General features: G+C 43.1%; 1 protein-coding gene across 1 annotated transcript in view; it reads left to right on the top strand.

The window, feature by feature from the left end:
- LOC115777809 (dedicator of cytokinesis protein 3-like) overlaps positions 1–20,586 on the top strand; it is a 277,391-nt gene that overhangs the window by 91,615 nt on the left and 165,190 nt on the right. Inside the window, 1 exon segment of the mRNA XM_030725805.1 lies at positions 1,410–1,450. Within this exon segment, the coding sequence (XP_030581665.1) occupies positions 1,410–1,450 (41 nt within the window).

Raw genomic sequence — 20,586 nt, 5'->3', positions numbered from 1 at the left:
GACTTCCTGACAAACAGGCTGCAATCTGTGAGGATCCACGACGTCACCGCCTCCCCCATCATCCTCAGCACTGCTGTGGCACCAAGTGTCACTACCTTTACTACATCTCAAACTGTTATTGTATATTCCATCCATCCATCCATTCGCTTCCACTCATCCTGTTCAGGGTTGCAGGGGGGCTGGAGCCTATCCCAGCTGTCATAGGGCGGGAGGCAGGGTACACCCTGAACAGGTCGCCAGCCTGTCGCAGGGCCAACACAGAGAGACAAACGACCTTTCACACTCGCGTTCACGCTCTCATTCACACCTATGGGAAATTTAAAATAGCAGAGTAGCCAATTAACCTAACCCCAGTAAGTGCATGTCTTTGGAATGTGGGAGGAAACTGGAGTACCCGGAGGAAACCCACGCAAGCACGGGGAGAACATGCAAACTCCACACAGAGAGAGGGAGAGGCCTGGGCCAAGGTGGAATCAAACCCACACCTTTCAGATGTTATTCTAACTGTGAGGCAGCAGTGCTAACCACTGCGCCACCGTGTATATGTGTATGGTATGGATGTGTGTATATGTATATTTTTCTTTAATAGTATTGTTATTTTCTATTTATATTTATTCTTCTTTAAGGGCAGCACTGGGACCTGAGGACAGAAATTTCATTCCACTGCATGTAAATGTGATGTGAATCACAATAAAGAATCATTGATCCTTGAAATAAAGAAAAACAGTAAAATTGCATTTAGCATATTTGTATGGTACAGCCAAAGTCTGTGTTTTACTTTACTGTCATCTCTGGTCACCAGTTAAAGACATAATTACTAGAACCAGGCTGCTGCATAGCTGTTACTGTAACTCTGCAGCATCATTGGACTCTTCTCGTAGATTAAAGCTTTTTGAATGGGTCTCCATGCTGTGCAGCAGCATAAGCTGTGTGACTTTGCACCAAACTGTCTCTTTTTCTTTTTCTTTCTAAAATTAGAAACATCCTTTCTGAGACTGATGCTGAAAAGCTCATTCATGCATTTATTACTTCTAGGCTGGACTATTGTAATTCATTATTATCAGGCTGTCCTAAAAGCTCCCTGAAAAGCCTTCAGCTGATCCAAAATGCTGCCGTCTGAGTACTGAGCCTGGTTCTGCTGGAGGTTTCTTCCTGTTAAAGGGAGTTTTTCCTCCCCACTGTCACCACGATGGGTCTATTGTGGGGTCTTTACCTTACGATATAAAGCACCTTGAAAGTTCCTTTAAGACAGAAGTTCTTTGAACAAAGAGCTCTTTGTTGGAAAATGCTGAAGCCAAAGTCACTTTGCATATTCCCTCAAGCTGCTGACTCATCGCCACTTTTAACTCTTCACTGAGCTTCATGTTTGATCATCAGTCTTAGTCACTGCTGTTTGTGTTTTCTTCCAGGATGGTACAGAGGATTCTCAACGAGGAAGCCAAATGTCATGGTAAGCAACACTGACAGCTTCTGCTCTTCAGCTTTTTTCTCTCACATCATTTTTCCTTCCTCCTTAACTTTCTCCTGACTTATTCATTCATTTTTATTTATTTGGTCAACATTGAGAAAATGGTGATTTATATGTTTTCTCTAACTGCATGTGAAGGAGCTTTATGCAAATAAATGACTGACCTTTCTTTCTATTCTGATGCTTGCTGCCTACATTTCTCCTTTTTTTCCGTTTAATTTTGGATTCCATGTCTGGCAGAATTTAAACTTTACTCTGTAGATGATAGTAGGCACTGTTTAAGTGAAGCTATATACAATAAAAATTGTATAATTATGCAACAATATGCAGTAATTTGTGACAGTAGAGCGGTGCAGTGAGGGGAAACACAGAAGCAACAGTCCTGATCTCACCTCCCAGGAGACGATGCCTTTATGGTTGTGAAGATGCCATCATCTGACTCACACACACTGTACTTGGATGGGCTGCACAAGTCTGTTAATGTCTGTCTAAATATTTTTGCTACTCATTTTAGGGATTTATTTTAAATGACTATCAGTCCAAAAGCACATCAGCATGAGCTCGTCCTGAAAGTGCCCCACAGCTCACTGTGCATATGTGCATTCAGCTGCTCACGTGCTGAAAGTGTGTGTGTGTGTGTGTGTGTGTGTGTGTGTGTGTGTGTGTGAGGGGGGGGGGGCAACAAAGGAACACTGTTCATGCAACAACAGCAAGGTCTTTACAATGCATGACAGTGTTGCCATTGTCACGTGTGATAAGTGCACAACAATATTGGTTGTGAAGAACAACTTCACTGCCTGAATGCAGAGACGCTGGCCTGGGGTCTGATTTGGCATTCAGCAGTTTCTTCAGATTTTATCCTGCAGTCAGTCAAACACCAGCTCCACCTTTGTACCCTGGAACTGATGCTAGTAATGGATGATGGTAGTTAGTAGTTTTTGCCTCTGCCAGTCTAACCAGAATCTAAACTAAACCACAGAGCCTACCTGTCACCCTGAGGCAGCCGGGAACGACCTTCAGAGGAGACGTGTTCTTCATCTGTGACGGGGCCGTGGGAGCTGCAGCTAATGAAAAGATCTGTCTCCCAACGTGGAATGATAATATTGTAAATAATTATTAACTAGTTATACTTTCTAAGGTGATTTACTTTAAATCTGCTGAATTAACTCAATAATAATTTGCTTTTAATTAAAAGTTAAGCAGAGCTGGTTTATTTTGGAAGCCTATCTTTAAGGTGGTGCTAATTTCACTATCTTTGCTGTGAGTTTTGCTGCAGTGAGTTTTTTCAAAGTGAATCCATCTCAGATTTGAGATGTCAGGTGAAGATCTCACAACTCTGACAGGCATTAAACCAAAGATTAGATAGACATCAGTACAGAGTGTTTACAGGAATGTAGCTGTAATCTAGCATATTATGGAACACTGAGGCCAGGACAGCAGGCTGTACTGGGAATTAAACAGCGTGTCTGCACAGAAAGCGATTCGGCCGTGTTTTTTATCCATCTGCCTCACAGATGTCTGACAGAACAGACTCACCTAATTGACCTGGTGCCTACACACCAAGCTTCACAGCTCGAGCTTTATTTGTGCCGCACGCTGTGAACTGCAGCTCACTGAGGGGCAGTTAGCTGGTGACTTTTCCTAAAATTTATCTGGCAACAACTCTGTCACACTGGGTCAACACACACGCACGCACGCACACACACACCTGGGCTAATGATGGATGTAAAGCATACCAGGTGACAGGTGTCTGAGCCTGTAGCTGATGAGGCTTCCTACCTGTTCCATCTACAGGATCAGGACACCTGTCAGAATGTTTCAGAGGCCCTTAAACAGCATTTTGCTGAAGTCTGTTTTCCTGCCTTTCATGCATGTATTGGGCTGCGAGCACTTCTGTAGCATGGCTGACCCACAGCTGACCCACAGCTGCGCCTCGGTGCATTTGCACCTTCTTGTGTAGAGACACAAGAACACCAGAGCATCTGCTGACAGGTGTAAAGGCTCACCTGTGGACTCCAGCACAAGTGCCTGATAGGCAGACAAACAGCACCTGGAAACCTCTCCTCCCACCATTTGATGTCAGAAAGAAGAAGTCACAATTAATACTGTATAGCTTTCAAATGCAAATAAGATTATTAACAGCTACTTCATCCAGCTATTAGCCATGATGACCTTTTTTATACACGTACACTTGCTATCAAAAAAGTAGGTGCCTGGATTAACTAAGCAGATAGGTAAAAGCCTTCTGTTGGATCATTTCTGCAGTGATTCATATGCTTTTACTGGAAACGAGTTATTCAGTGCTCACTGATGCAGCTCATCTTTAAACAACCATGTCAGAAGCAGATCCTGTGCTTGTGGAAAAGGTGCTGCTCCATTTCAGAGGTTACTGGCCTGCATCGAGCAAAGACAACAACTAATTACTGTGCTAACTGTGTTAATAGCTGTCCCTGAACATCAAGTGTTTGGTGAAATCAAATAGTAAAAAATCAGCAGCAGAGCTCAGTTTAACAGTAACAGTTTAACAGTAACAGTTTAACAGTAAAGGTTCCACTTCCACATTCACCATGAAGAGAAGTGAGGCCATCGGGAGTGAACAGCTGTGCAGCCTGAAGAAAACCTGAGCATAAACATCGGACTCTGGAGCAGGTCATGTGGTCTGATGGGTGCAGACTGACCATGCTGCACTGGGATAACAGGAGAGGTGGATGAAGTGATCCACCATACAAGCCTGTGGGGGGTGTTATGATCTGGGTTTGCTTCAGTTGGTCTGGTCCAGATTCAGGAATGTTGTGTCCCCCAAAATAAGGTCAGCTGACTGCCTGAATATACTGGATGAGCCATCAGTGGATTTATTTCTTCCCTGATAGCACAGCCATATTCCAAGATGACAACGCCAGGATTCATCAGGCTCAGACTGGGAAAGAGTGGTTCAGGGAGCATCAAACATCATTTCCACAGTCCAGACCTTCACCCCACTGAGAATCTGGAGATGTTTAGCAGCAGTCTGACTCCTGCATCATCCATACAAGATCTCTGCAAAATATTAATCACCTCTGGACACAAAAAAATGCTGTGAGCTCATCAAAAATGATGCCACAGTGAATGCTGGCTCTGTGCATGTGTGTGTGTGTGTGTGTATTGCCTCTGACCTCTGTGACACTCAAACATAAAGCCACAGATTTATTTGACCTTCCAGAAACAGTAAATCAGTTCCCATAAAGTTCACTGAGCGGTGGTTCGTGCTGAAAGCCGGCAGTGCAGCTTTCACTATAATATTTGGTTCACGCTGTTTCCAAAGTTAGCTGAGAGCTTTGTCAGATCTGTGAAATGATCCATAGAGGCTTATTATCTCTCTCACACACACATATGTATATATGTGTATCTTTGGTCATATTATGACTTGTAGACATTCAAAGTCTTCACAATTTTGCGTTGAGGAACATCATTGTTCCACAATTTTTAGATGCAGTGTTTTGCAGGCTGATATTTGTTTAGACTCTTTTGCTCCAGTTGATCTTTCAGAGTTAACTTCAATAGTTACTTCCTCCAAACCAGCAACATGTTTGTTAGATCCCATTCCTACTAGACTGTTCAAAGAAGTCTTTCCAGTTATTGATGCTTCAATCTTAAAAATTATCAATCAGTCTTTATTAGTTGGCTATGTACCACAGACCTTCAAGGTGGCTGTAATTAAACCTCTGCTTAAAAAGCCATCACTTGACCCAGCTGTCTTAGCTAATTATAGGCCAATCTCCAACCTTCCTTTTCTCTCAAAGATTCTTGAAAGAGTAGTTGTAAAACAGCTAACTGATCATCTGCAGAGGAACGGTTTATTTGAAGAGTTTCAGTCAGGTTTCAGAATTCATCACAGTACAGAAACAGCATTAGTGAAGGTTACAAATGATCTTCTTAGAGCCTCTGACAGTGGACTCATCTCTGTTCTTGTCCTGTTGGACCTCAGTGCAGCTTTTGATACTGTTGACCATAACATTTTATTACAGAGATTAGAGCTTGCTATAGGTATTAAAGGTACTGCACTGCAGTGGTTTGAATCATATTTATCTCATAGACTCCAATTTGTTCATGTAAATGGGGAGTCTTCTTCAGACAGTAAGGTTAATTATGGAGTTCCACAGGGTTCTGTGCTAGGACCAATTTTATTTACATTATACATGCTTCCCTTAGGCAGTATTATTAGAAAGCACTGCATCAATTTTCATTGTTATGCAGATGATACTCAGCTTTACCTATCAATGAAGCCAGATGACACACATCAATTAATTAAACTGCAGGAATGTCTTAAAGACATTAAGGCCTGGATGACCTCTAATTTCCTGCTTCTAAATTCAGATAAAACTGAAATTCTTGTTCTCGGCCCCACAAATCTTAGAAACATGGTGTCTAACCAGATACTTACTCTGGATGGCATTACTTTGGCCTCCAGTAACACTGTGAGAAATCTTGGAGTCATTTTTGACCAGGATATGTCCTTCAATGCACATATTAAACAAATATGTAGGACCGCTTTTTTGCATTTGCGCAATATTTCTAAAATTAGAAACATCCTTTCTCAGAGTGATGCTGAAAAGCTCATTCATGCATTTATTACTTCTAGGCTGGATTATTGTAATTCATTATTATCAGGCTGTCCTAAAAGCTTTCTGAAAAGCCTTCAGCTGATCCAAAATGCTGCAGCTAGAGTACTGACAGGGACTAGAAAGAGAGAGCATATTTCTCCCATATTGGCTTCTCTTCATTGGCTCCCTGTTAAATCTAGAATAGAATTTAAAATTCTTCTCCTCACATACAAGGTCTTGAATAATCAGGCACCATCTTATCTCAAAGACCTCATAGTACCATATCACCCCAACAGAGCACTTCGCTCTCAGACTGCTGGCTTACTTGTGGTTCCTAGGATACTTAAGAGTAGAATGGGAGGCAGAGCCTTCAGCTTTCAGGCGCCTCTTCTGTGGAACCAGCTTCCAGCTTGGATTCGGGAGACAGACACCCTCTCTATTTTTAAGATTAGGCTTAAAACTTTCCTTTATGATCAAGCTTATAGTTAGGGCTGGATCAGGTGACCCTGAACCATCCCTTAGTTATGCTGCTATAGGCCTAGGCTGCTGGGGGGTTCACATAATGCACTGTTTCTCATTCACCTTATTTACTTTGTTTATACTCCACTCTGCATTTAATCATTAATTGATATTAATCTCTGGCTCTCTTCCACAGCATGTCTTTTCTCTCCCCTCAGCCCAACCGGTCGCGGCAGATGACTGCCCCTCCCTGAGCCTGGTTCTGCTGGAGGTTTCTTCCTGTTAAAAGGGAGTTTTTCCTTTCCACTGTCGCCAAGTGCTTGCTCATAGGGGGTCGTTTTGACTGTTGGGTTTTCTCTGTATTATTGTAGGGTCTTTACCCACAATACAAAGCGCCTTGAGGCGACAGTTTGTTGTGATTTGGCGCTATATAAATAAAATTGAATTGAATTGAATTGATGAACCTCTGCCCGTCTTTACTGCCTCTTCACGATCACGTTACTGATCTGTGACCAGTTACTCAAATGTTCCTTTTGTTGCTCCGGTCCTGTCGTGGTGTGGAAAAGGACCCAAATGCAGGCAAAAAACGAACTTTTAATCAGGTGGAGTATAAATCCATAGAAACAGTGATGGGAGGTGCTGAGGCTTCGGAGCGTGCTTTCATCTTTAAGTCTGAAGCCTGCTGGGTCCCTGCAGAACCTGCATGTTAGTGTTTGTGTTGGAGTTTCTCCAGTTTGCTGTGACACAGAGGAGCTGGTTTTCATGGAGCTGCTAAAGGTTTCCCTGTGTGGCAACTCTCTGAGCTGTCTATCCAGTAAGAAATTACAAAGATATTAATGAAAAATGTGAAATGTGTTAGGACTATAATTTTTTTCATCCCCAGTTGAAATGCGGGTCCCATGTAGGCTGAGGTGCATGTATCCAAGCCTGTACAGACCTGCTGTGGGATTATCCTGCCTCTGCAGTACCATGAGAAAGGGTTTTCTCCAAAGCCAGAGAGGGTATCTCCAGAAAGAGTCCAAGCACAGTGGAAAAAATATCATATCTTAATAAAAATGAATAAAATCTCCATCACCCCAATATTCATAAACACAATCAGTGTTCCAACACAAACGTGTCCAACTGGATTTATTTAAACACTGAAATCTCCCACACATTAATCACAAACAGATGAATGAAATCAAGTTAAGGTGTTTTTGTTTCTATTTGATGGGATTTTCCCACGAGGACACTGGCCATCACAAACAGCTGAAATGACCAGCAGGGGGCGTCTGTGTGCACAAGAAGCCTGGAGCAATGAAACCTTTTTTAGAGCCAACTGGATGGAAAGCTTCAAAGCTTCATGAGGCTTCATCGGGCCATGACTACATAAATATAACAGGAAGTCAACTGCTGAATCCAAGGAAGCATAACAAACAGGGAGAACTGAACAGGCTGAAACACAGGTGATCTGACAAAGGGTGACAGGACACAGCAGCTATAAATGCACAGAGGGGCAACAGCTGGGACACACAGCTGCACTTAATCAGATGATAAGCCGTGGGAATGTAAAAGTAAAGTATGGCACAGATACAAATAACTATCAGAATAAAGCAGGAAGTAACAAAACAGAAAAAAAACATCTACCAGGAGACAGGGAACATGGGTAGTAATCCAAAAGCATACAATCACAGGAATATAAAAAATCTCAAATAAGAAACCTCTTAACTAAGCTGACCTCTGAGGCCTGTTGCTGCCATCAAATTCAAACTGAGCTAATCATTTTCCTGACATAGTAAGATGTCCCAGTTTAAACTTTTCATGTGTTTTCTCAATAGAACATGGGGTTTCTGTTCATATTTATACAAAATGGGCTCTTGGTCATGTGACAGTTCATAACCAGGAAATAGAAAAAGATTAGCTGCAGGACTCCAGAGAGGTTGAAACTACACTGCTGAGGCTACGAAAACTGAAAACAGGCCTTTATCATCTTTGCTGTCCTGAAGGAAAGATAAACCCAGATGTTAGAGTTTGTTTCTTTTTGCAGTTTTCTGACTGTGCAGTGTGATTGGGTAATCTAAGCTTCCCTGAGCCTGCAGCCTCTGGGTCACATGCTAACAGGCTTCTGGATTTTCAGCCTTTCAAGAAAGAACGTCCTTTGTGTCTCGTCCCGGTCGGTCCATGTCTCCTCTTTGCATCAACCTTCTGCTTGGTTCTGCTCCGCTCCATCCTGCTCTCTGCTCCTCAGGAGGCTTTACCGTTGAGCTTTATCTGGGCAGCAGTGTTTCTCTGCTGCACGCTCTGTGCTGTAGACAGGTGGCATAAAAGAGCTCACCTGCTGTTTGTCTTAATGATGAGGTGCTAGCATGCATAAAACAGAAAGACCTTCAGTCTGGATTGGAGATGGCTTTGAATATCTCTGGAGGTAGTTGTTGGTGTCACTGGTCCCTGAACATGACAACAGAAAAATCGCACATTTAATGTCTGCTCTTGTTTTTGGTTATCACCCTTTTGCTGAATCTTATTTCTTGTGACGTCTCCATCTGTGCCGCACTGAGCAGGACTGCTTCATGGTGAAAATTTCAAACTAACTGTCATTAGATCCCAGGACTGAAGAACTCCTGTTATCCAGCCTGTGGATGCTCATTAGATTAGATTAGATTAAACTTTGGGAGGGTTCTGTCAGGGAAATTAAAGTTCCAGTAGCGCTTTTTACATTATAGTCACACAAGCAGAGATATAGTTGGAAATATAGTCATACAAGAATGTACAGTCAGAAATATACAGAATATACAATCAGAAAATATACAGTCAGAAATATACAAGCAAAGAATAAATAGATAAATAATAAGCAAAGACACAACATTGATATTACAGACATTGATATTATGACATTATGGGAAGTCTGAGTACAGATGGAGTGAATTATTGGAGGACGCTGAAACTTAAAGGTCTCATTAATATACACAAATTTAAATGTTAAACTTTGGTTTGAGATTTTTTTCTGTCTCCCACGGTTTTTCTCCAGCACCTCTCAGTCAGAAGAAAAGTGATTTAATAACTGCTTTTTCCTGCTGTTCAGGTGTGTCAGAGCTAATCAGGTTGGTGTTTGTGTGAGTGGATGGGAAAATAGGATACCTCACCATCTTCAAGTACACAGTCTAACAGTAGCATAGCTTTCATGTGCAAACTAAGGTTGGAGCATGATGAGTTAACAGGAGTTACTGAGGCACAGTGTGATTCAGGCAGGTAGGTCATGTTTGAAATGATGCATTCCACAAGCAGAATACATTTATTTTAGCATCTATAAGCTCTGTGCCCATCACATCCTGTAAACACATCATGTAAATTGGGGAGTGATGAGTAAATATTCCTCTGGAGTCTGCAGGTAGATGCTGGGATGGTGGGGGGGTTGAAACAGCAGCCAATAATGCGGTGCAACAGCAGTGCTGCATGAGAAATGCTTAAATAGACCACCAAATCAGAAGGGTGTGCATGAAGCCCTGCAGCCCGAGCTCAGTGCATCAGGTGACTTCTGAGCTTTGCTCTCTTCTGGTGATACTAAGCTTACTGCCAGCTAAATAGTGCTGAGGATTAAATATGTTGTTTTACATAGTGGGACAAAGTTATTTCTGCTTTACAGGGAAAGTTTGTGAACTAATCAGAATAAATATATTTTTGGGGAATTGAATCAAATAAAAGAGTCATTTCACTGACTCTTACTAACCAGAGCCAAAAAGTAAGATTTCTATAAGACCAATATGATATAATTATGCTATATCTACATAACCCTTCCCTATGGCACACTGATCTGTGTGGGCTGTTGGATGGTATTTGATACATAATCTGCCACTGCACTATATTTCTGTGATGTCAGTCCCAGGATGCTCAGCAGCATCTGATAAATGGAGGAGAAGGACCATTCCTCTTTGTTGATGCTAAAGGCTCCAGATCTGCCTGTTAAAGCACAAAGGGAGGGTTCAAACAGGGCTTTCTTAAATAGAACTCCACATTATCTGAGGACAGTATCAATCTGCTGGTCCAGCTTAAATAACTCACACAGAGAACAAGTTTTAAAAAAGCTTTTCTAACCCCAGGTGCTCAGTAATGTTATGGTTGAATCTGTGAAATAAGCTGGAGTGCCAGTAAAAATCTGATCTTGTTGAGAGGCTGCATCTCCAGGGAAGATCTTGACACACTGTGGATGAACAAAACGGTTTGGCTGTGGGCGGCGCACCACCGTTCACATCTGTGGGTTGGAACGAGGGCAATAGGATTCAGCACAGCAGGCATAATAAGAAAGAAGCTCAGGTTTCCTCATGCAAATATCAGGGATCCAGGGAACACTGCAGTAGAACACTACTAATCAAAGAGAGCTCATCTCCAACCTGCATCTCTGCAGTGACTCAGCTCTGCTGCCGCTGAGGCCATGAAGAGCAGGAAGTGAATAAAATAGATATGTCAAAACCCTGTTTATTTAAACGCTTATTCATATCATTGTTCAGCATTAGATGAATCAAAGGCTGCAAAATCCAGTCTGGAAATCCTCCAGTGTTTTCCTCCAGAGCACAGATTCAGAGCAACAAGGTCTATCTATCCATCCACCATCCATCCATCCGTCCGTCCATCCATCCATCCGTCCGTCCATCCATCCATCCGTCCGTCCATCTATCCATCCATCCATCCATCCATCCATCCATCCGTCCGTCTGTCCATCCGTCTGTCCGTCCATCCATCCGTCCGTCCGTCCGTCCATCCATCCATCCATCCATCCATCCATCCATCCATCCATCCATCCATCCGTTTGTCTGTCCATCCATCATCCATCCATCCATCCATCCATCCATCCATCCATCCATCCATCCATCCATCCATCCATCCGTCCGTCCGTCCGTCCGTCCATCGCGGGGGGGGTTGGAGCCTATCCCAGCTGTCACAGGGTGAGAGGCATGGTTCACCTGGACAGGTCGCCAGCCTGTGGCAGGGCTAACCTAACTCTAACCCTGTGCAATTCAGATCCTATGTGTCATCTGTCCTGTATGCAGCCTGTGCAGAACACAGTCATACTGCTTTTCTTCACTAAAATGTGAATAATGTTTAGTTAATGTTAAACAGCTGCCAAAATGCAGACATATGACATACAGCAGTTAGATGAACTGAATGATCACTACTGTGAGTCTGAGGGATGAGCTGTGATGGTAAATATTCCCACACAGAAAAAATCTAAACCCTGAAACTGAAAATTGAGTGCTGACTCTGACCCTAAGAAATATTTGAATATTTATGTGCAATGAGAAACAGTAGCATGCCTAATATAGACAAATCAGCTACTACACTACAGTCACTGACAGCTGAGGTGAATAGCATTTATCATTAGTGCATTTCTCTGCTGTGCAATATTACCTTGAAGTGATTTTGACCATTACTGCCAAAAAATTGTTGCAGACTTTGACAGCAACCCCTACAGCAGCCGCACGGGGGTTTCAGAAACATGCCGAACTGCCCAAAGGACCTACCAGACCTCAAAACTCTTTGCATCACAGTGTGACTTAACAACTGAGGAATGCACCCTAACAAATCCAATCTATCGAAGCCCCACCCTTCAGTCCACAGGACCCAGAGCATCCACTGCCTCCATCCCAGTGCCAGACAGTACAGATGGGTGACACAGAGGGGACTCACACAGCTCCTGGCAGGTGGTTTTAATGTTATGGCTGACATTGTGTATCTAATTGTATGTAAACACCTTCCTTTTCGTGTATGCTTGTGCTTAGACTCCAGAGACAGTAACCTGGAGAGAAAAATAGGCCCAGTGCATAAAAATAACACAGTGAGGAAAAGAACTGTTGTAAAAGTGCCTGAATGAACTAGAATGGCAGCAGATCAGCTCTGACAGCCTGAAAGCTGGGAGGCAGAGCCTTCAGCTTTCAGGCCCCTCTTCTGTGGAACCAGCTCCCAGCTTGGATTCAGGAGACAGACACCCTCTCTATTTTTAAGATTAGGCTTAAAACTTTCCTTTATGATCAAGCTTATAGTTAGGGCTGGATCAGGTGACCCTGAACCCTCCCTTAGTTATGCTGCTATAGGCCTAGTCTGCTGGGGGGTTCACATAATGCACTGTTTCTCATTCACCTTATTTACTTTGTTTATACTCCACTCTGCATTTAATCATTAATTGATATTAATCTCTGGCTCTCTTCCACAGCATGTCTTTCTCTCCCCTCAGCCCAACCGGTCGCGGCAGATGACCCCCCCTCCCTGAGCCTGGTTCTGATGGAGGTTTCTTCCTGTTAAAAGGGAGTTTTTCCTTTCCACTGTCGCCAAGTGCTGCTCATAGGGGGTCGTTTTGACTGTTGGGTTTTCTCTGTATTATTGTAGGGTCTTTACCCACAATACAAAGCGCCTTGAGGCGACAGTTTGTTGTGATTTGGCGCTATATAAATAAAATTGAATTGAATTGAATTGAATTGAATTGACAATGACATGAAGCCTAAATACTGTGTTCACTGGCTCTAATGTAAGGAGAGGCGTTTCTGTGAGAGTTCAGAGCGCTCACAGAGAGACAGCTGCAAATCTGTGCGACATGAGTGCAAACAGCCGACATCTAACTATGCCCACTTGCACACCACAGTATGCATTCACATCTTTCCGTGCCTTGTTGCATTGCGTGCTGGTCTCTGTGTGTCTGTGTGCACTGTGTCGCCCGTTTTTGTGCTCTCTCTCCCAGCAGAGAGGCATCAGCCCAATCCTGTTAGTTCCACCCTAATCACCTGGTTTCTCTACAATAGGCTTTCTGGTTGAAACAAATCGCTGCGTCTCCCTGAGGAAATGCCTTCCTGCTCTGCTCTAATCCAGCTGACTGCAGAAAACTCTGAGCTTCATCAGTGTTCAGATTACCATCAGGGCCACAGAGAGGGCAGCTCGCACTCAGTGAAAGCTCTGAGCAGAGCTGTTATGGACAGTTTGAGTCTTTTATTTGTAGCAAATATTAAATTTCATTTGTTGTATTTTAATCAAACAGGCATATTGTTGGAAATTTAAAGTTTGTCTTTATTACAGTGAGGCTCATGTGCTTTTGGACAATGACAGATGTTTTTTTCTAACTTTGCCTCTGTACACCACCACAAAGGATTTTAAATTGAACAATCAAAGTGTGATTGAAGTGCAGACTTCCAGATTTAATTCAGCGGTTTAACAAAAGCATTGCATTAATGGCTGAGGAATTTTTATACACACTCCTCCATTTTCAGGGGCTTCAAAGAGTGCGTGCGTACGTGTGTGGAGGTGATTGTCTGTGGAGGTGGAGTTTCAGGAAAAAGAACACAAACACACTCCCACAGTGGGAGGGAGTTGTGGGGCTGTGCTGTGCAGCGGTCACGGTCATCAGTCCTTTCAGCCCCGTTTGGCTCCCTGCTCTGCACTAATCCAAATCTGTCACCTTCAGCAGAGGCCTGCTGGCCTGTGCGATCTGGACGGCACTCACTGAAAAATGTTGGTTGGTGTTGACATCAAAGAGGGGCGGTAGTCTGTGTGCCAGACATAATATAAACTTTTTAAATAAATCATATATAAATATGCTTATAATATTCTTTAAGATGTTTGAACTGTGCCTGATATCACACATTAAAGCTGCAGTTTGAAATAAATACATTTATGCATTTTTAATGCAGGAAACATTTTTACTTCTTTAGTTTTACACAGATTATATCTTTAGTTTGTGCAAGATTAAATATGTTTCATAATTTGGAAGTTTCAGTCAGCCAACAGTTGTTAGCATCACAGCAAAAGTCAATGAAAGTGAAAAATGATGCTTAATATTTTGTGCAGCTGAACGAAAAGATATTTCAGCCACAGCTCATATAACCTTCAGCAGAGCAATCATTAAGTAAAAGTACTGCACGTCGAAGCCGACTACTACTGCTACGTACTGACCACTCAGTCCATCAGAGGCATGCTGGGAAACTTCAGCCTGCGTTTATTGCTCTGCAGGACTCAACCTGACAGTGTGTCAGATTCAGCTGCACTTGACTGACGACCCTCAGATCACCATCTTTGTTTTTGCTAAATTCTCACACTGAGGGAAATAAAATCTTTTATCAGTCACTGACTTAAAGGTACAGAGTTCACAATCTCACCACCAGATGTCAGTAGACTGCAGATTGCAGTCTTACTCCTCCCAGATGGAGAGCATATTCCTGGCTACGGTGGCTGGCGCAGGACAAACTCTTCTTCTTTTCTTTTTTCAAACTTGTAAATGGTAAATGGACTAGTTCTTATATAGCGCTTTTCTACTCAGTATGAGCACTCAAAGCGCTTATACAACCTGTTTTTGCATTCACCCATGCACTCCCATTCATACAAGCACTTCCATTTTTACAAAGCTACGTGCTTTTTAATTAACTAACATTCACACGCATACATACTCCGACAGAACGGTCGGAGAGCAACTTGGGGTTAAGTATCTTGCCCAAGGATACATTGGCATGTAGCCTGGAGTAGCCAGGATTCGAACCGCTGACCTTCCGATCAGTAGGTGACCCTGCTCTACCTACTGAGCTACAGCCACCCCCTTGTAATTGTGTTTGTTTGTTTGAGGACCCAGTGGTCTGAGTTATAAACCATAACTGTCTCTCATGAATATGATATTTGCAAACTGGAACGTGAGGAGGTGAAATCTAATGGAGCTACCAGTAAGACTAGCTGTAGCACGGATGGCGTGCGTGGCCGGTCTCTAACCACGTCCATCAAACACGATTAGCGGGAATGTCGGGATGGCGGGGCAGCACAGGGCTTCCACAAACTAAGAGAAGATGCAATCACACACTAATCAGTGTATATTTATGAGTGCTTTATTCTTTTGACCGTGCCTGCTTTCATATGTCCTTTATTCCTGTCACATTTTTTAACCAGCACCACTCCCAGAAATTACACTGCTATGTTTACTGCGACTGTTACCAGTACTGTGAATATGCTTCATTTTAAGTGCTTGTTACATAGAATAATAGTACCATGAAAGTATCAGGTCAGAGTTATTAAAAAAGTTCTAAGAAACAAAGAAAAGAATGAAATGGGAAGGAAGTCTGGGATCGCTCCTCATCACAGCCTGAACCACAGACCTGCAGCTTCTGCATGCATGCTGATCACACCTGCGCAGTATCAGCACGATCCAAACATACCCTCACTGTGAGGCTCTGGGAGCTGCTGGGAGGCTGTTTGTAGTTTACAGAAGGATATTCACACACATTTTCTCCTCCAGTGAAGTAAGAAGAAACTGCATTTACATGTAGGACACATTTTTGTCACTGAAGTCTGGAATTCGGTCATTTCCTTGAGCTTAATAAATGATAGAATTGACCTAAATGAAACACTTTTAAGGTTAAACAAACTTTCACTATGAGAAAAGTTTCCATGAGGTGCTTTGAATTGAAGAGGAGAAATGAAAGATTCAGTGAAAGCTGAATGCACTCGTTCCTGTCACTTTCACTCTTTTTAGGCTCCTGGTTTTCAGCTCAAATGCTTCTCTGTAGTAAAGATGATCTTAGATGTTCTGGGCTCATCATCACTCATCATCACTGACATTACATTACATGACCCTTCAGCAACTCCTGAAACATTTTAAGGGCAGACTGACTTTAAAGCAGCTCTCACATGAACTTTGGACAATATGAGAAGAACCAGGTGAGAGCATGTTCTCACATGTGTCACACAGCAGGGGATCTCTCACTTTAGGTTTCTGCTGTGTGTTTTAGGTGAGGCGGCTGCCTGGACAAAGGATGCAGCAGGCAGGACAAATGACACATGCGTGCTAGCTGTGGATGTAGTGAACTATTAACTGTGCTGACATCAGTGCGATGCAGCCTCACAGGAGCTCTGTGTTAGAGCTGCCAGGTTGAATACTGGCTAAGGTGCAGGGCAGCTTTGTTGAGGTTGCATTCTCACGTGAACCTCAGTTGGTGCGACCTAGTAAAGGTCAGGGTTGCAGTGCTTGTATGAAAGCGGCTTCAGAAATGCACTGTAGCCTCAGTCGGTGCCCAGCCTGCTAGCTTGGTATATGCAGCTGGAGCAGGAAAGCATTCAGTTAGAGGGCGTGGCAATAAATTCACCCTCAGCCGCCTCTACTCATCACTCTACAACAGCTGCTGCAGTCTCAGTGATGCAATACTGACAACAGCTCCATCACCGGGAAACCACTTCTCCAGGAAAGTGCGCTCCTCCGATCTGATCCCAGAGGCAGAGCGAGCGTGCCGGCTTCGTTCAGCGTGCACGATGGGGACAAAATGAAGTCATAAATGTTGATGAAGCCGTTTATGTGACCGTACCAGTCTGAGCTATTTCAGCTTTAGTTCCTCTGTATCTCACTTCATACCGTAAAATGTGACACTGCAGCGTTCGCTCTTATGAGGACAAACATAAAATTCCTCTTTTCCTAAAATGAAATTTGCAAAGGAGGCAATAACGCAGGACGAGCTGCTGTGAAACCCCTTCATAAACTGATGTTTGTGGAATTATAGCAGCTTTTAGGATCTTACTGGGATATGATTTTATAAAGGTAACCACAATAAATGATTGTGCCACAATACTTCTTAAAGCAGAGGCTGCATATTTGGCTCATTATTCATGTTTATTAACAAAATGAGAGAAACCATTTCAAACTATAAAGCAGCTGCACAATTTATAGATCAATCTGTTTATTGATGTTCAGGCTAGAACTGCAGTGTTTCTGCTGCAGTTTACATCCTGCCTGGTGTGAAGTGATTCATTTATAATGTGTAGTTTAGCAGATTGAGTGGCCGAGCAGGCCGAGACCCATTTTTTCACCAAAATAACAGCAGCTCAGTGCCTCTTCATTTGAATCAACGCTCCACCTGTTGGCACTTCTCCTCCCAGCGCTGCACCCTGCCCTTCGTGCTGAGCACCAAAATACCACACAGATGCTGGAGGCGAATTTCAAGGTCAAGAAAATATCAAATGGTCAGAGTTCTGTCTTTGCCCACTTGGTGCACAAAAACTGGGGCCCTGAGGCTGCAGTGCCAACAGCCCATAATTCAGCACTCTCTGTGGAAGCCTGTGTTTACACCTGTGCTTGTTCCAGTTAAGAATATCTGTAATTATCTAGTCAACAAATATAAGATGAACCGCGCTTTATCAAATGACTGACTCACTGCTCTCCATCCCTGGAGAGATGTAACGTGTGAATAAATGAGTGCTCAGACTCAGAGTGCGGTGAGTTGTTCCTCTTTTGTAACAGATGTGATCTTTTCTAATCAGGTTCGATTTGCAGTTGATTGATCACACTGGGCCACTTCATGTAATCTGCTTAGCAAACAGAAACTTGCTTTGGATGTCTGGGCTGAGTCAGAGAGGGCTCTGACGAGTCACAGCTACAGTGTTTCAGCTCTCACTGAAACGTGCAGGAAGGATTCAGGTAACAACATTGATGTTTTTCTGTATTGTTGCACAGACCATGTGCTTCTTCTGGACATTGCTGTCAGGTCATGTAGTAAGCTAAAATATGAGCCATGAGCAGAACGAGCTGCACTGTGAGAAGGGAGAAGGAGAGGAACATGAAGACATTTACCTTTTCGACTCGCTGCTGTGGAAATCAGAATATTTAGAAAGACACTCATTGTTCAAGAATCAAATAACAACAAAGGAGGTAGTTGTACAGTTCTACAATTATGATGTAATCACTGTTATTTTATCATCCGAGCCTATCAGAACTGCTGTGTGAAATTATAGAGCAGAGTGCATTATGATGCTGCATGGAGCTGAATGTGGGAACTGCACAATCCTCTTTTTAATGCTTGAAACAAGGATCATGAAAAGGGCCTGATGCAACACAGGGGCTCATAATAGGAGAGAATGAACACGTGTTTTAGGGTTAAGTTTAGAAGATAAACTTGTGCAGGACAAAAGAGGAAAGCTGCAGCAGGCTGAAGGAGGAGACGGGAGAGGGAAGCACAGCTGCAGCTTCTTTGCTAGCGTTCAGATTGTTACAGAAATCACTGGAAGACAATGAAACAGGGATTATCTGAAGCTCATCGGCAGGTGTGATAAGAATGAAACAAAAGAGGCTGTAATTGGTGTGCAGCAGCAGCAAAAAGGAGGGCAGCAGAGCAGAGAGCCAGAAACAAAAGAGAGAGTGTGCTGTATGATGGTCCTAAAAGAATCAGGGGCATGAGGAAGAAAAACTGGCTTAAGTGACAGAAAGGGCAAAAGTAATCCTCTGACCTGTGTGAGCTGAGATAAAAAAAAAAGAAGATGGATCTTAAAAAGAGTATTTTAGCCACGTAAAAACATTTCCTCTGTAGCTGATGAGCCAGGAGATTCATCTCACCCACTGATGCTAAGAGGTCGTGTTGAGACGAGTGTGCTAAATGAGCTAAAAATGTTGAAGCGGGTACATTAAGAATGACACAGTGTGCTAATGTTTTCAGCTCCAACATGAACTTTTGCAGTGTTAGATAGCAGCGTGCTCTGCTGTCATGCACGTTCATACAGTAGGTGCTTCAAACTCAATATGCCGATTTTTAAAGTTTCATTAATATATGTTCACCACCCACTGCTCAGTTTGTAAGGATCAGTACGGACTTTCCTCCACTTCATGCTGCACTCTAACCTTTCATTCCTTTCACATCCAGCACTTCAACTACTGAACTACAAGTGTGTCTCCACTATCTCGTACACAGCTCTCACTTGTAGGATTATACGCTGACTCCTTCAGTGAGAGTTGTGTGCAGACTCTCAGATATTTGAGTTCATTGCAGGCACTGTGCCTTCTTAAACCCAGCTCTACCTGTCTTTTACCTGATAAGCTTAGACACGAACACTTAGAGTAAATGTACTGTGATTAATGTGGAATATTTAAGCATCACTTTTTCCTACCCTCACCTGTGGTCATGAGCTCTGGGTAGGTACCGAAAGAATGAGATCACGGATACAAGCGGCAAAAATGAGCTTCCTCTGAAGGGTGGCTGGCCTCTGCCTTAGAGATAGGGTGAGGAGTGCAGCCATCCGGGAGCGGCTCAGAGTACAGCCGCTGCTCCTCCACATTGAAAGGAGCCAATTGAGGTGGTTCAGGCATTTGAGTAGGATGCCTCCTGGGCGCCTCTTGGGTGAGGTGTTCTGGGCATGTCCCACTGTGAGGAGGCCCCAGGGCAGACCCAGGACACGCTGGAGAGATTATATCTCTTGGCTGGCCTGGGAACGCCTCGGTGGCCCCCGGATGAGCTGGAGGAGGTGGCTACAGTCCGACTGGGGGGCCCTGTCCCCCCCAATCAGCAATGGACAAATTAAAACAGACTGATGATGCACAGCAAACAGTTTGAATGCATCACGTTTACTATAGGAGCACATAATTCCCCACGTGCTCCTCTGAAAACACCCAAATTTAAAGATTAAGAGGTGTGGCCCAATATTTATCTATATAGTACATTTTCACTCAGTTTGCTTACTTTGCACATTAATCTCATCTTTGGGAGGCATGATGTGTCAGCATCTTTTTTGAGTGGAAAGTGAAGAAGAGGAGAGGGAACTGTCTGCTTCCAAACCTGCAGAATTCAAACATTTATGACCCAGAGCGCTTTCACCACTGGTCAGCAGCACAGTTACAAAGACCATCAATTATTTAACAAACAAACAAACTTTCTCTAACAAAGAGAAAGAAGAGAGCAACAGAGGACAGTCTGGTCGGAGAATGGTAGGCCAAAACTGTTTTATTAAGAGCAAAGATCAGCTGGTTACAAAGGTCACTGCTGTGTACAGTCTGGAAACATCTGTAGTCAAGTTTATACATTTCCTGTAACTTTTTTCCTATAAATGAGCTTTCTGTAAATTTGCTTATCTTTTGAGCAGCAACTTTGTATCAAAACATTTACAAATCTGCTATTTATTGTTAGAAGTATGTATCCTGGTGAGACTAAAAGTGTTGTACAGAAACATCCTTTAGAAACAGAGCAGAGGTTTCTGGCACAACTGCACCTATTCCCAAGAGTATAAAGTCAGAAACATCCTTTACAGTTTTTTCTTTTTTTGTCTAGGGCACAGTAAGAACAAGAACGTACAGTACTGTCCAAAAGGTTTGTGACACCCCTCATTTCT

This window comes from Archocentrus centrarchus, unplaced genomic scaffold, assembly GCF_007364275.1.
Source record: "Archocentrus centrarchus isolate MPI-CPG fArcCen1 unplaced genomic scaffold, fArcCen1 scaffold_76_ctg1, whole genome shotgun sequence".
Lineage (NCBI taxonomy): Eukaryota > Metazoa > Chordata > Actinopteri > Cichliformes > Cichlidae > Archocentrus > Archocentrus centrarchus.
The sequence above is the reverse complement of the archived record's forward strand: the minus strand, read 5'-3'. Positions and strand labels throughout refer to the sequence as shown.